General features: G+C 70.9%; 1 protein-coding gene across 1 annotated transcript in view; it reads left to right on the top strand.

Annotated features, from left to right (window-relative positions):
* The first annotated feature begins 6,173 nt into the window (after nt 1–6,173).
* Nucleotides 6,174–14,943, top strand: part of LOC127036811 (filamin-A-like) — a 39,166-nt gene continuing 30,396 nt past the window's right edge. Inside the window, 8 exon segments of the mRNA XM_050928039.1 lie at nt 6,174–6,320; nt 6,322–6,535; nt 11,610–11,858; nt 12,315–12,412; nt 12,682–12,829; nt 13,100–13,218; nt 14,375–14,452; nt 14,687–14,849. Of these exon segments, the coding sequence (XP_050783996.1) occupies nt 6,174–6,320; nt 6,322–6,535; nt 11,610–11,858; nt 12,315–12,412; nt 12,682–12,829; nt 13,100–13,218; nt 14,375–14,452; nt 14,687–14,849 (1,216 nt within the window).

Raw genomic sequence — 14,943 nt, forward strand, 5'->3', positions numbered from 1 at the left:
GGAGTCCAGCTCTCTGTCCTCCCCCTGCCCCACAGCATCAGGGTTGGAGCCTGCACCCCTCCCCTCAGTGCCCACCCCTGTTCCCTGTAATGGGGCGGGGGAAGCTGAACGCCCCATTAGATCAACTAGTCAGAGCCCTGGGGCAGCCCTGAGCAGAGCTTCTCCCCAGTGTAGAGCCCAGGAACTTGGGTTTGCATCAAGTGGGAACGAGAGGAGGGGGCGGGGGCTGTATCTGCAGACAGATAGATAAATGGATGGGGGTGGCTGGGGATAGATAGATAGAGGAGTGTGTGGGGACAGAGAGATAGATAGATAGATGAGGTGTGGGGGGATAGAGGATGGGTGGGTTGGTGGATGGATAGCTGAAGGGGGAGTGGGGATAGGTAGGTAGGTGGAGTGGGTGGGGGTAGGTAGGTAGGCAGAGGGGGGTGGGGATAGGTAGGTAGTTGGAGGGGGTGGGGGTAGCTGGAGGGGGTGGGCGTAGGTAGGTGGAGGGGGTGAGGATACGTGGAGGGGGTGGGAGTACATAGTAGGTGGAGGGGGTGGGGGTAGCTGGAGGAGGTGGGGGTAGGTAGGTAGGTGGAGGGGGTGAGGATACGTGGAGGGGGTGGGAGTACGTAGGTAGATGGAGGGGGTGGGGGTAGCTGGAGGAGGTGGGGGTAGGTAGGTAGGTGGAGGGGGTGAAGATACATGGAGGGGGTGGGAGTACGTAGGTAGGTGGAGGGGGTGGGGGTAGCTGGAGGGGGTGGGCGTAGGTAGGTAGGTGGAGGGGGTGAAGATACATGGAGGGGGTGGGAGTACGTAGGTAGGTGGAGGGGGTGGGGGTAGCTGGAAGAGGTGGGAGTAGGTAGATGGAGGGGGTGGGGGTAGCTGGAGGGGGTGGGCGTAACTGGAGGAGGTGGGGGTAGGTAGATGGAGGGGATGGGGGTAGCTGGAGGAGGTGGGGGTAGGTAGATGGAGGGGGTGGGGTAGCTGAAGGGGTGGGGGTAGATAGGTAGGTAGAGGGGTGGGGATAGGAAGGTAGGTGGAGGGGGTGGGTGTAGCTGGAGGGGGTGGGGGTAGGTAGGTGGGGGTAGGGGTAGCTAGAGGGGGTGGGGGTAGGTAGGTGGGGATAGGTAGGTAGGTAGAGGGGGTGGGGATAGGAAGGTAGGTGGAGGGGGTGGCTGTAGCTGGAGGGGTGGGGGTAGGTAGGTAGGCAGAGGGGGTGGGGGTAAGTAGGTAGGTGGAGGTGGTGGGTGTAGCTGGAGGGGTGGGGGTAGGTAGGTAGGGGGTGGGGGTAGGTAGGTGGAGGGGGTGGGGGTAGCTGGAGGGGGTGGGGATAGGTAGGTGGAGGGGGTGGGTGTAGCTGGAGGGGGTGGGGTAGATAGGTATGTAGGTGGAGGGGGTGGGTGTAGCTGGAGGGGGTGGGGGTAGGTAGGTGGGGGGGTAGGGGTAGCTGGAGGGGGTGGGGATAGGTAGGTAGGTGGGTGGGGGTAGGTAGGTGGAGGGAGTGGGTGTAGCTGGAGGGGGTGGGGGTAGGTAGGTACGTAGGTGGAGGGGGTGGGTGTAGCTGGAGGGGGTGGGGGTAGGTAGGTAGGTGGAGGGCAGGTGGGGGTAGCTGGAGGAAGTGGGGGTAGGTGGGCAGAGGGGGTGGGGAAAGGTGGAGGGGGTGGGGGTAGGTAGGTAGGGGGTGGGGGTAGGCAGCTAGGTGGAGGGGGTGGTGGTAGCTGGAGGGAGCGGGGGTAGGTAGGTAGGCAGATGGGGCTGGGGGTAGCTGGAGGGGGTGGGGGTAGGTAGGTACGTAGGTGGAGGGGGTGGGGGTAGGTAGGTGGGGGTAGCTGGAGGGGGTGGGGATAGGTAGGTGGGGGGTAGGGGTAGCTGAAGAGGGTGGGGATAGGTAGGTAGGTAGCGGGTGGGGGTATGTAGGTAGGTGGGGGGTAGGGGTAGCTGGAGGGGTGGGGGTAAGTAGGTAGGCAGGGGGTGGGGGTAGGTAGGTGGAGGGTGTGGGTGTAGCTGGAGGGGGTGGGGGTAGGTAGGTGGGGGGGTAGGGGTAGCTGGAGGGGTGGGGATAGGTAAGTAGGCAGGGGGTGGGAGTAGGTAGGTGGAGGGGGTGGGGGTAGCTGGAGGGGGTGGGGATGGGTAGGTGGGGGGTAGGGGTAGCTGGAGGGCTGGGGGTAGGTAGGTGGGGGGTAGGGGTAGCTGCAGCGGTGGGGGTAGGTAGGTGGGGGGTAGGGGTAGCTGGAGGGATGGGGGTAGGTAGGTAGGCAGGGGGTGGGGGTAGGTAGCTGGAAGGGGTGGGGGTAGCTGGAGGGGGTGGGGGTAGGTAGGTGGGGGGGTAGGGGTAGCTGCAGGGGTGGGGGTAGGGAGGTAGGTGGGGGTAGGGGTGGCTGCAGGTAGGTAGGTGGAGGGGGTGGGGGTAGCTGGAGGGGGTGGGGGTAGGTAGGTGGGGGGGGTAGGGGTAGCTGCAGGGGTGGGGGTAGGTAGGTGGGGGGTAGGGGTAGCTTCAGGGGTGGGGGTAGGTAGGTGGGGGGTAGGGTAGCTGCAGGGGTGGGGGTAGGTAGGTGGGGGGTAGGGTAGCTGCAGGGGTGGGGGTAGGTAGGTGGGGGGTAGGGGTAGCTGCAGGGGTAGGGGTAGGTAGGTGGGGGGTGGGGTAGCTGCAGGGGTGGGGGTAGGTAGGTGGGGGGTAGGGTAGCTGCAGGGGTGGGGGTAGGTAGGTGGGGGGTAGGGCAGCTGCAGGGGTGGGGGTAGGTAGGTGGGGGGGGTGGGGGTAGGTAGCTGGAGGGAGTGGGGGTAGCTGCGGGGGGTGGGGGTAGGTAGGTGGAGGGGGTGGGGGTAGGTAGGTGGGGGGGTAGGGGTAGCTGCAGGGGTGGGGGTAGGTAGGTGGGGGGTAGGGGTAGCTGCAGGGGTAGGGGTAGGTAGGTGGGGGGTAGGGGTAGCTGCAGGGGTGGGGGGAGGTAGGTGGGGGGTAGGGTAGCTGCAGGGGTGGGGGTAGGTAGGTGGGGGGTAGGGCAGCTGCAGGGGTGGGGGTAGGTAGCTGGAGGGAGTGGGGGTAGCTGCGGGGGGTGGGGGTAGGTAGGTGGAGGGGGTGGGGGTAGCTGAGGGGGTGGGGTAGGTAGGTGGGGGGTAGGGCAGCTGCAGGGGTGGGGGTAGGTAGGTAGGCAGAGGGGGTGGGGCTAGGTCGGGGGGGATGGAGCAGGCAGCTGGTAGAGAGATGGGGTGCGGGGGGGGCAGGGGGGTTGTGGGGGGGTATTGGTGGCCGGACGGTGGCCGGGAGGAGACGCTGCTCACATGCACACAGGCTCAGCCATACGGATTTTGGGCACCAGGGGGCGTGTCGACCTGATTCTCCACCGTGACTTAGGGTGTGGTCGGGCGGGGCCCCAATACCCAAAGCCACCCCAGCCCTGCCGGTGCCCCTCACTCCCGACCCGCAGCCCCCTGCCCCCCAGCCCTGCCCCCCCAGCTCTGCTGGTGCCCCCCACTCTTGAGCAGCTGCCTTCTGGGCCGCGATGTTGCACAACCCATGGGGCGTGGGGGGCCAGGCGATGGCTGGCTGTGTCCGGAAGCCTGGGTGGGGCCCCCCTCTTTCTGTGCAGCCGTTGTGGTTGCTTCTCCCAAAGCGGTTCTGAGTCACGGGTCAGGCGCATGCAGGGTTAACCGCCCAGCCCTAGTGGGGGGGCAGGGCAGTCACCCCCAAACTGGGCCCTGTTTGCAGCCCATGGGCCTCAAGAGCGCACTGTCTGGTCAGCCCCCCAAATCTCAGTACCTCCTGGGCTCTGCAGTGACTGGGGATCCCTCCTACCCTCCCCCCAGCTCTGCCCCCAGGCTGGGTTCTCCCACAGGGGGTGTCATGGAGCCCTGAGTTTTCATTCGGGGGTGGGGAGGTTACAGGCAGGCCCCAGGGTGAAGGGAGGTGACCCAGGCGATGGGGGGAGGGGTGGAAGAGGCAGGGAACCCAGGCGATGGGGGGTGAGGGGCAGGGACCCAGGTGATTGGGGATTGAGGGACAGGGGGCCCAGGTGATAAGCAGGGTGAGGGACAGGGACCCCGGCAATCGGGGGGTGGGGTGATGGGCAGGGACCCAAGCGATTGGGGGTGTGGGGTGGGGTGAGGGACCCAGCTGATGAGGGGGCAAGGGGTAGGGGCCCAGGTGATTGGGGGGGACAAGGGGCAGGGACCTAGATGATGGGGGTGAGGGGCAGGGACCTGGGTGATAGGCAGGGACCCAGGCAATCGGGCGGTGGGGGGGGGGGGGGCGAAGGGCAGGGACCCAGGCGATCGGGGGCGGGACAAGGGGCAGGGACCCAGGTGATGGAGCTGTGAGGGGCAGGGACCTGGGTGATGGGCAGGAACCCAGGAATGGGGGGGGGACGAGGGGCAGGGACCCAGGAGATAAGGGGGTGAAGGGCAGGGACCCAGGTGAGGGGCAGAGACCCAGGCGATCGGCGGGGGCGGGGCCGAGGGGCAGGGACCTGGGTGATGGGCAGGAACCCAGGAATGGGGGGGGGGACGAGGGGCGGGGACCCAGGTGATGGGCAGGGACCCAGGAATGGGGGGGGACGAGGGGTGGGGACCCAGGAGATAAGGGGGTGAAGGGCAGGGACCCAGGCGATCGGCGGGGGGGGCGAGGGGCAGGGACCCAGGTGATGGGCAGGGACCCAGGAATGGGGGGGGACGAGGGGCGGGGACCCAGGAGATAAGGGGGTGAAGGGCAGGGACCCAGGCGATCGGCGGGGGCGGGGCCGAGGGGCAGGGACCCAGGTGATGGGCAGGGACCCAGGGGATCGGGGAGGGGGCACAGCCGGGGGGGGGGGCCGTGCGGGACCGGCGCCGCCAGCTCCCCTCCCAGCCCAGGAATGCAGCGGGCTGGCGTGTGGGAGCCCGCCCGGCTCTGGCGCCTGGAGGACCTGGGGGAGGGGGAGAAATTCCCCTCCCCCACGGCCGATCTCCTGGGTCCCCAGCACCCCTCCCCCTCCAGCGCGGGGTCCCAAGTCACTGGTGCCCCCGGCCCCCCTCCTCTTCCCCCCCCCGCTCCCGCGGGGTTGTCACGGGTGTGACCCTGTCAGTGTGTGGACGTGAGTCAACGTCTGTCTGGGTCAGTGTCTGTCTGGGTGCTGCTGCCGCACCCCGGGGAGGGGGGAGCACCGAGCCCCCACCTCCGCGCGGCCCTGGTGGAGCCCAGCCTCTGTACTGCGCCCCCCGCGTCCCCCTTTCCATGCGCCCCGATCCCAGGGGAGGGGGGATCTCCCCGCGCTCCCCCCAGCGCCCCCAGGGGTCTCCCCACCCCCCGCTCCCAGGGGAAGGGGATCTCCCTCGCCCCCACAGCGCCCCCACGGGTCGCCCCGCGCCCCGCTTCCCGGGGAGGAGGATCTCCCCGCGCCCCCCCCAGCGCCCCCAGAGATCTCCCTGCCCCCCGCTCCCAGGGGAGGAGGATCTCCCCGCGCCCCCCCAGCGCCCCCAGGGGTCTCCCCGCGCCCCGCTCCCAGGGGAGGGGTGATCTCCCCGCGCCCCCCCAGCTCCCCCAGCGGTCTCCCCGCCCCCCGCTCCCAGGGGAGGAGGATCTCCCCGCGCCCCCCCCCCAGCGCCCCCAGGGGTCTCCCCGCGCCCCGCTCCCAGGGGAGGGGTGATCTCCCCGCGCCCCCCCCAGCTCCCCCAGCGGTCTCCCCGCCCCTCGCTCCCAGGGGAGGAGGATCTCCCCACGCCCCCCCAGGGGTCTCCCCGCGCCCCGCTCCCAGGGGAGGGGGGATCTCCCGGCGCCCCCCCCAGCACCCCCAGCGGTCTCCCCGCGCCCCGCTCCCAGGGGAGGGGGGGATCTCCCCGCGCCCCCCCCAGCGCCCCCAGGGGTCTCCCCGCGCCCCGCTCCCAGGGGAGGGGGGATCTCCCGGCGCCCCCCCCGAGCACCCCAGCGGTCTCCCCGCGCCCCGCTCCCAGGGGAGGGGGGATCTCCCGGCGCCCCCCCCCCAGCACCCCCAGCGGTCTCCCCGCGCCCCACTCCCAGGGGAGGGGGGGATCTCCCCGCGCCCCGCTCCAAGGGGAGGGGGGATCTCCCGGCGCCCCCCCCCAGCACCCCCAGCGGTCTCCCCGCGCCCCGCTCCCAGGGGAGGGGGGGATCTCCCCGCGCCCCCCCAGCGGTCTCCCCGCCCCCCGCTCACGCCCCCGGCTCCTCCCCAGCTCGGCCCCGCCCCGCCGTTATAATGAGCGGCTCCCAGGCGCGGCTGCCCCAGGCCGGCGCGGCTGCGGGCGAGGCGGTGGCTGCGGGCGAGATGCCGGCCACGGAGAAGGACCTGGCGGAGGACGCGCCCTGGAAGAAAATCCAGCAAAACACCTTCACCCGCTGGTGGCAACGAGCACCTGAAGTGCGTCCAGAAGCGCATCGCCAACCTGCAGGCGGACCTGGCCGACGGGCTGCGGCTCATCGCGCTGCTCGAGGTGCTGAGCCAGAAGAAACTGGGGCGCAAGTACAACCAGCGCCCCACCTTCCGGCAGATGCAGCTGGAGAACGTGTCGGTGGCGCTGGAGTTCCTGGAGCGCGAGAACATCAAGCTGGTCTCCATCGGTGAGCCGGGGGGGGGCGCCGGGGGGAATGGCGGCTCTGGGGGGGCTCCGGGGTGCCCGGGGCTCCCTGTGAGGGAATGGCGGTGCTAGGGGGGCTCCGGGGGGTCCCTGGGGGGGAATGGCGGCTCTGAGGGGGCTCCGGGGTGCCCGGGGGTCCCTGTGAGGGAATGGCGGTGCTAGGGGGCTCCGGGGGGGTCCCAGGGAGCAGGGAGAGATGGGGGTCCCTCGGGGGAAGATGCGGTGGCAGCGGGGGATGAATGGGGGCATGGGCTTGGCCCCTGGTGAGGATCTTGGCGACACGAGCGGAGTTTTGGTGGGTGTCGGAATGGGGCACCCGAAGTGGGGAGCTCTAGGTCTGTGCATGGGGGCGAGCTGAGGGAGCGGGTCTGTGGCTGGGGGGTGGGGCAGGGAGCCCCCCACAGGGGCTGCTGCTGACTTAGGCTCCTAGCGGTGGTGGTGACAGGGGAAGCTGTGGGGTGGGGCTATCTGGGGGCTCAGCGGCCTGGCTCCCTGTGGGGCTGGGGGAAGAGCAGGAAAAGGGAACGATTCCTGGGGGGGTCCATCCCAAGCTCAGCCCCCCAAACTCCCCTGGGACGCTTCCCCCCTCCTCACCATGTGACGGGGGGGACTCCCTGGACCGTCTCCCCACGGAGCTCGGGGTTGGGGCTCTGAGATGGGGCAGGAAGCAGTTGGGGGTGTAGATGCATCCCCTGTGACCCCGGCGTGGGGCAGCCCCCCGGGAGTAAAGATGTGCAGCTCCCCCCCCCCCCCCCGCAACCCACAAGACCAATTCGCTTCTCACTGGATGGTCCCAGCACGACGAGGGGCGGGGAGTCCAGGGCTGGGCTGGCAGGGGGCTGCAGGTCGGGAGTGAGGGGCACCGGCGGGGCTGGGAGGGGGCACAGGCCAGGCTGGCAGGGGCTGCGGGTCGGGAGTGAGGGGCACTGGCAGAGCTGGGGGTCAGGGCTGGGCTGGCAGGGGCTGCGGGTCGGGAGTGAGGGGCACCGGCAGAGCTGGGGGTCAGGGCTGGGCTGGCAGGGGCTGCGGGTCGGGAGTGAGGGGCACCGGCAGAGCTGGGGGTCAGGGCTGGGCTGGCAGGGGCTGCGGGTCGGGAGTGAGGGGCACTGCGGCCTGGGGGAGGGGAGTCTCCATTATGCAGCCTGTAACAAAGGCCGGGGGGGGGGGGGCCGGGTCTGTTTCTCATCCCAGGATTGTGCTGTTCACCCGGGCCAGAGCCCAGCGGAAGGAAGGGGGCTGGGAGGATGTGGGGGTCGCCTCATCAGGCCCCCTTCTCCGGCAGCTCAGAGGAGCTGTGGGCACCAGAAGGTGGTTAGGGCCTGGGGAATGCGGGGCCCACAGTGGAATGCGGCCTGGGCCTGGCTGGGGGGGCTGACTGGGAATTAAAGCTCCCTCCAAGGTGCTGGCTAGGTGTGTGTGGGGGAGTCTGTGCAGAAGGGGGGCATGGCCATGTACTGCTGGAGACTTGGGGTAAGACCTATCTGGACACTGTAAGGGACACCCATCGGGGTCATCGGTCTCTAAAGGCTCCTGTGGGGAATTGAGGGGCACCGGCAGAGCTGGGGGGCCCAGGGCTGGGCTAGCAGGGGCTGCAGGTCAGGAGTGAGGGGCACCGGCAGAGCTAGGGGGAGCCCAGGGCCAGGCTAGCAGGGGCTGTGGGTCGGGAGTGAGGGGCACTGGTAGGGTTGGGGGGCCCAGGACCGAGCTAGCAGGGGCTGCGGGTTGGGAGTGTGGGGCACTGGCCAGGCTAGTGGGGGCTGCAGGTCGGGAGTGAGGGGCACCGGTAGGGTTGGGGGGCCCAGGGCCAGGCTGGCGGGGCTGCGGGTCGGGAGTGAGGGGCACCTGCACGGCTGGGGGGCCCAGGGCCAGGCTAGCAGGGGCTGCGGGTCAGGAGTGAGGGGCACCAGCAGGGCTAGGCTAGCGGGGGCTGCGGGTCAGGAGTGAGGGGCACTGGCGGGGTTGGGGGCCCAGGGTCAGGCTGGGGGGGCCTGCGAGTCGGGAGTGAGGGGCACTGGTGGGGTTGGGGGGCCCAGGGCCAGGCTGGCGGAGCCTGCAGTTCGGGAGTGAGGGGCACCAGCGGGGTCAGGCTGGCGGGGCCTGCGGGTCGGGAGTGAAGGGCACCAGCGGGGCCAGGCTGGCGGGGCCTGTGGGTTGGGAGTGAGGGGCACTGGGAGGGGTTAGGGGGCCCAGGGCCAGACTGGCAGGGCCTGCGGGTCGGGAGTGAGGGGCACCGGCGGGGTTGGGGGGCCCAGGGCCAGACTGGTGGGGGTTGCGGGTCGGGAGTGAGGGGCACCAGCGGGGCCAGGCTGGCGGGGCCTGCGGGTCGGGAGTGAGGGGCACCAGCGGGGTTGGGGGGCCCAGGGCCAGGCTGGCAGGGGCTGCGGGTCAGGAGTGAGGGGCACCGGTAGGGCTGGGGGGCAGGGGCTGCGGGTCGGGAGTGAGGGGCACCGGCGGGTTGGGGGGCCCAGGGCCAGGCTGGCCGGGGGCTGTGAGTCGGGAGTGATGGTCACCGGCGGGGTTGGGGGGCCCAGGGCCAGGCTGGCGGGGGCTGCGGGTCGGGAGTGAGGGGCCCCGGCGGGGTTGAGGGGCCCAGGGCCAGGCTGGCGGGGACTGCGGGTCGGGAGTGAGGGGCACCGGCGGGGTTGGGGGCCCCAGGGCCAGGCTGGCGGGGGCTGCGGGTCGGGAGTGAGGGGCACCGGCGGGGTTGGAGGGCCCAGGGCCAGGCTGGCGGGGGCTGCGGGTCGGGAGTGAGGGGCACCGGCGGGGTTGGGGGGCCCAGGGCCAGGCTGGCGGGGGCTGCGGGTCGGGAGTGAGGGGCACCGGCGGGGTTGGGGGGCCCAGGGCCAGGCTGGCGGGGGCTGCGGGTCGGGAGTGAGGGGCACCGGCGGGGTTGGGGGGCCCAGGGCCAGGCTGGCGGGGGCTGCGGGTCGGGAGTGAGGGGCACCGGCGGGGTTGGGGGGCCCAGGGCCAGGCTGGCGGGGGCTGCGGGTCGGGAGTGAGGGGCACCGGCGGGGTTGGGGGGCCCAGGGCCAGGCTGGCGGGGGCTGCGGGTCGGGAGTGAGGGGCACCGGCGGGGTTGGGGGGCCCAGGGCCAGGCTGGCGGGGGCTGCGGGTCGGGAGTGAGGGGCACCGGCGGGGTTGGGGGGCCCAGGGCCAGGCTGGTCCCGCCTGGAGTAGGAGTAACTGTCCCAGGCTGGGAGCTCCCTGCTCTCATTCAGGGCCTGGACTGGGCGGGGCCTGGGCCCCCCTCCCCTGGTGCTGGGGGGGATGCAGGATCCATCGGGAGGAGTCGGTGTCTGGCGGCCGCTCCATATAAGGCTAAAAAATGTTGGAGTGTCGGGCGGAGCCTCCGGGAATAGAGGGAGGGGTGGGTCATCCCCTAAAATGAGGGGGAGATCCTGGCAAGACCCCCCCGCGTGCTGGCCTGGCTGGGCCGGGACTCCCCGCCCTGAGGGACAGGGCACTGGGGGATCCCAGTGGGCTGACACTGACCCTGTTCACGTACCGTGTGCCCTGCGGGTGCAGGGGGATCCCCCATGGCATGGAGATGGGCTGGGGTCCCCCTGCCCAGCCCCCCAGGGGATGGGCACAGACAGTTTGGGGGTGTTGGGGGGTGACCATTCCTCTGTGCAGTGCTCTGCTCAGGGGCTTACAAGGGGCTGGGAGCCCGGACGCCTGGGTTCTCTCCCCTGCTCTGTGAGGGGAGTGGGGCCTGGTGGTTAGAGCAGGGGGGGCTGGGAGCCTGGACACCTGGGTTCTGTCCCCTGCTCTGTGAGGGGAGTGGGGGCTGGTGGTTACAGCAGGGGGGGCTGGGAGCCCGGACACCTGGGTTTTCTCCCAGCTCTGGGAAGGGAGTGGGGGCTTGTGGGTCGGAGCAGGGGGCTGGGACACATGGAGAGGGGGTGGTGCTGGTGCCCCTCAGTCCCGACCTGCAGCCCCTGCTCCTGGGCCCTGGCTCCTGTCCCCAGAGTGAGTCAGGCTGGGCTCTGTCTCTGTGGTCTCAGCGCCCCCCCCCTCCCGCCAGTTCCCCTCCCCCTCAATCCGGGCCCCAAGCCAGCCCCGCCGCAGGGTGGGGGAGGGGTCTGCAATGAATGGACATGGGGCAGCCTGGGAAACAGTCTTCTTCTGGGGCCGGGTGGATCCCCTGATGGAAGGGTCATGGCTGGACCCCCGGTGCCCCTCACTCCTGACCCACAGCCCCTGCCAGCCTGGTCCTGCTCCCCCCCAGCTCTGCCGGTGCCCCTCACTCCCAACGCGCAGCCCCAGCCAGCCTGGTCCTGCTCCCCCCCAGCTCTGCCGGTGCCCCTCACTCCCGACCCCCAGCCCTGCCCCTACCCCCCAGCTCTGCCGGTGCCCCTCACTCCCAACGCGCAGCCCCAGCCCTGCCCCTACCCCCCAGCTCTGCCGGTGCCCCTCACTCCTGACCCGCAGCCCCTGCCAGCCTGGTCCTGCTCCTCCCCAGCCCTGCTGGAGCCCCTCACTCCCGACCCCCAGCCCTGGGCTCCCCCTAGCCCCATGGGTGCCCCTCACTCCCGACCTGCAGCCCCTGCTAGCCGAGCCCAGCCCCACCAGCCCTGCCTCCCCTAGCCCTGCCGGTGCCCCTCACTCCCGACCCCCAGCCCTGCCCCTACCCCCCAGCTCTGCCGATGCCCCTCACTTCTGACTCGCAGCCCCTGCTAGCTGAGCCCTGCCCCCCCACAGCCCTGCCAATGCCCCTCACTCCCGACCCGCAGCACCAGCCAGCCCAGCCCTGGGCTCCCCCTAGCTCCATGGGTGCCCCTCACTCCCGACCTGCAGCCCCTGCCAGCCGAGCCCAGCCCCACCAGCCCTGCCGGTGCCCCTCACTCCTGACCTGCAGCCCTAGCCAGCCCAGCCCTGGGCTCCCCCTAGCTCCATGGGTGCCCCCCACTCCTGACCCACAGCCCTCCGGAAGAAACCATTAATGTGTTTTCCTGGGTACGGGGGTGGGGGCTGAGAGGGATGCTCGGTGCAGGGGGACGAGGGGGAGTGGGATGCTGGCGCCCGGCCCCCCGTGCTGACCCCCTGTCTCCCCGCAGACAGCAAGGCCATCGTGGATGGGAACCTGAAGCTGATCCTGGGGCTGATCTGGACGCTCATCCTGCACTACTCCATCTCCATGCCCATGTGGGACGAGGAGGACGACGAGGAGACCAAGAAGCAGACGCCGAAGCAGCGGCTGCTGGGCTGGATCCAGAACAAGCTGCCCGAGCTGCCCATCACCAACTTCAGCAAGGACTGGCAGAGCGGGCGGGCCCTGGGGGCCCTGGTGGACAGCTGTGCCCCGGGTGAGGGGGCAGGGCCTGGGACCCCGGGGGAGGGGGCTGTGGGGCCTCGGGGAAGGGGGGCTGGGGGCAGGAGATGTGGGGTACTGGGGGAGTGGGCAGGGGGTGCAGTGCCCCAGGGAGGGGGGTGCGGGGTACTGGGGGAGGGGCCTGGGGGTGCAGGGCACCAGGGGTGGGGGCTGGGGGCAGGGGACGTGGGGCCACAGGGGAGGGGGGCAGGGGGTGCAGTGCCCCATGGTGCCATTGTTTCTGGCTCCAAGGTATTGTGGCGGATGGCATCAGGCCATCGGGAGGCTCGTGGGGGCAGGGAAGTGAGATCGAGGGAAGATCAGCCCCCCCAGTTGTGCTCCTGCCATGGCCACAGTGCAGCCCTGGCCCCCCCCAGGGGAGGCGGCCAGCAGGGCCCCCAATGGGGGATGGGGGGAACTCCATGTGCCACTAACCCCCCTGCTCCCCCAGGTCTCTGCCCCGACTGGGACTCCTGGGATGCCAGCAAACCCATCAACAACGCCCGTGAGGCCATGCAGCAGGCTGACGACTGGCTCGGCATCCCCCAGGTGTGGGGCCGGTGCTGTCCTGAGGGACTGGGGGCGTTCCTGGAGCTAGGGTTGCAGGTGTCTGGGGGGTGCTGGGGGAGCTGGAGGGGGGGGAGCGATGTCCAGGGTATGTGAGGCAGGCCAGGGGGGTGGGGGTATGCTGGGGGGCTGGGGGAGCAGTGTCCAGGGGATGCCGGGCAGGCCGGGAGGATGCTGGGGGAGCAGTGTCCAGGGGATGTGGGGCAGGCTGGGGGGCACGGTGGCAGGTCTGACCCCCGTCCCCATGGCAGGTCATCACCCCGGAGGAGATCGTGGACCCCAATGTGGACGAGCACTCGGTCATGACCTACCTGTCCCAGTTCCCCAAGGCCAAGCTCAAGCCAGGTGCCCCCCTGCGCCCCAAGCTGAACCCCAAGAAGGCGCGAGCTTACGGCCCCGGTAAGTCCTGGAGGCCAGCCCAGACCGGGGGGGTAGCCCCCCCATAGGCCAGCCTCTCCCTCTCCCCCTCTGGGGGGACACTTCTGGGTTGACCCTCCCTGCTCCTTCTGCTCCTGGGGCAGAGACTGACTTGGGGGGCCAGGCCCCTCCCTCATTGGGGCTCTCCAGTCCCCTGCCCCTCCTCACCCCATGACTGCATCACCATTGCCCTCTGTGTGTGCCGGGGTGGGGGGCTGACTCCGCCCCATCCCGGGCTGACTCCGCCCCCAGGTATTGAGGCCACGGGGAACATGGTGAAGAGAAAGGCGGAGTTCACCGTGGAGACCATCAGCGCTGGCCAGGGCGACGTCCTGGTCTACGTGGAGGACCCAGCTGGGCACAGAGAAGAGGTGGGAGCCCAGGGCTGGGCTAGCAGGGTCTGCGGGTCGGGAGTGAGGGGCACCGGCAGGGCTGGGCTGGCAGGGGCTGCGGGTCGGGAGTGAGGGGCACCGGCAGGGCTGGGCTGGCAGGGGCTGCGGGTCGGGAGTGAGGGGCACCAGCAGGGCTGGGCAGGGGGCAGGGCTGGCAGGGGTTGCGGGTTGGGAGTGAGGGGCACCAGCAGGGCTGGGGGGGCAGGGCTGGCAGGGGCTGTGGGTCGGGAGTGAGGGGCACCTGCAGAGCTGGGGGGGGGCAGGGCTGGGCTGGCAGGGGCTGCGGGTCGGGAGTGAGGGGCACCGGCAGGGCTGGGCAGGGGGCAGGGCTGGCAGGGGCTGCGGGTCGGGAGTGAGGGGCACCTGCAGAGCTGGGGGGGGCCAGGGCTGGCAGGGGCTGCGGGTCGGGAGTGAGGGGCACCAGCAGGGCTGGGGGGGGCAGGGCTGGCAGGGGCTGCGGGTCAGGAGTGAGGGGCACCAGCAGGGCTGGGGGGGGGCAGGGGCTGCGGGTCGGGAGTGAGGGGCACCGGCAGGGCTGGGCAGGGGGCAGGGCTGGCAGGGGCTGCGGGTCGGGAGTGAGGGGCACCTGCAGAGCTGGGGGGGGCAGGGCTGGCAGGGGCTGCGGGTCGGGAGTGAGGGGCACCAGCAGGGCTGGTGGGGGGGCAGGGCTGGCAGGGGCTGTGGGTCGGGAGTGAGGGGCACTGGAAGTGCTGGGGGGGGCAGGGCTGGCAGGGGCTGCGGGTTGGGAGTGAGGGGCACCAGCAGGGCTGGGGGGGCAGGGCTGGCAGGGGCTGTGGGTCGGGAGTGAGGGGCACTGGAAGTGCTGGGGGGGGCAGGGCTGGCAGGGGCTGCGGGTTGGGAGTGAGGGGCACCAGCAGGGCTGGGGGGGGGCAGGGCTGGCAGGGGCTGCGGGTTGGGAGTGAGGGGCACCAGCAGGGCTGGGGGGGCAGGGCTGGCAGGGAGGGGCACCAGCTGGGGGGGAGCCCAGGGCTGGGCTAGCAGGGGCTGCGGGTCAGGAGTGAGGGGCACCAGCAGAGCTCGGGGGGAGCCCAGGGCAGGGCTAGCAGGGGCTGCGGGTCGGGAGTGAGGGGCGCTGGCAGGGGGGCTCTCAATCTAATGCAGTTTCTCTCCATAGGCCAAGGTCATCGCGAACAATGACAAGAACCGAACTTTCTCTGTCTCATACATTCCCAAAGTGACGGGGGTCCACAAGGTGAGAATCCCTTGTTCCCCCCTCTCCAATCTAGTCACCAGGTCTCAGAGCCCTCCCAGTCCTGGGGAGAGAACCCAGGAGTCCTGGCTCCCAGCCCCCCTGCTCTAACCCACCAGCCCCCACTCCCCTCCCAGAGCCAGGAGAGAACCCAGGAGTCCTGGCTCCCAGCCCCCCCCCCACTCCTACTGCCAGCCCCCTGGCGTCTGGCTCCCGCTATAACCCTGCTGTCCCCAGGTGACGGTGCTGTTCGCAGGGCAGCACATTGCGAAGAGCCCGTTCGAGGTGACGGTGGGGAAATCGTTGGGCGATGCCGGGCGGGTGACGGCCCAGGGGCCCGGCCTGGAGCCCACGGGCAACATTGCCAACAAGGTCACCTCCTTCGAGGTCTTTACGGCCGGTGAGTGTGGGGTCCCAAGGGGGGCCGGGCCGGGGCTGACCCCTCTCCTCCCAGGTGCGGGGGCGGGTGAGGTGGAGGTGAGGGGGCTTGGGGA

Source organism: Gopherus flavomarginatus, chromosome 18 (genome assembly GCF_025201925.1).
Source record: "Gopherus flavomarginatus isolate rGopFla2 chromosome 18, rGopFla2.mat.asm, whole genome shotgun sequence".
NCBI lineage: Eukaryota > Metazoa > Chordata > Testudines > Testudinidae > Gopherus > Gopherus flavomarginatus.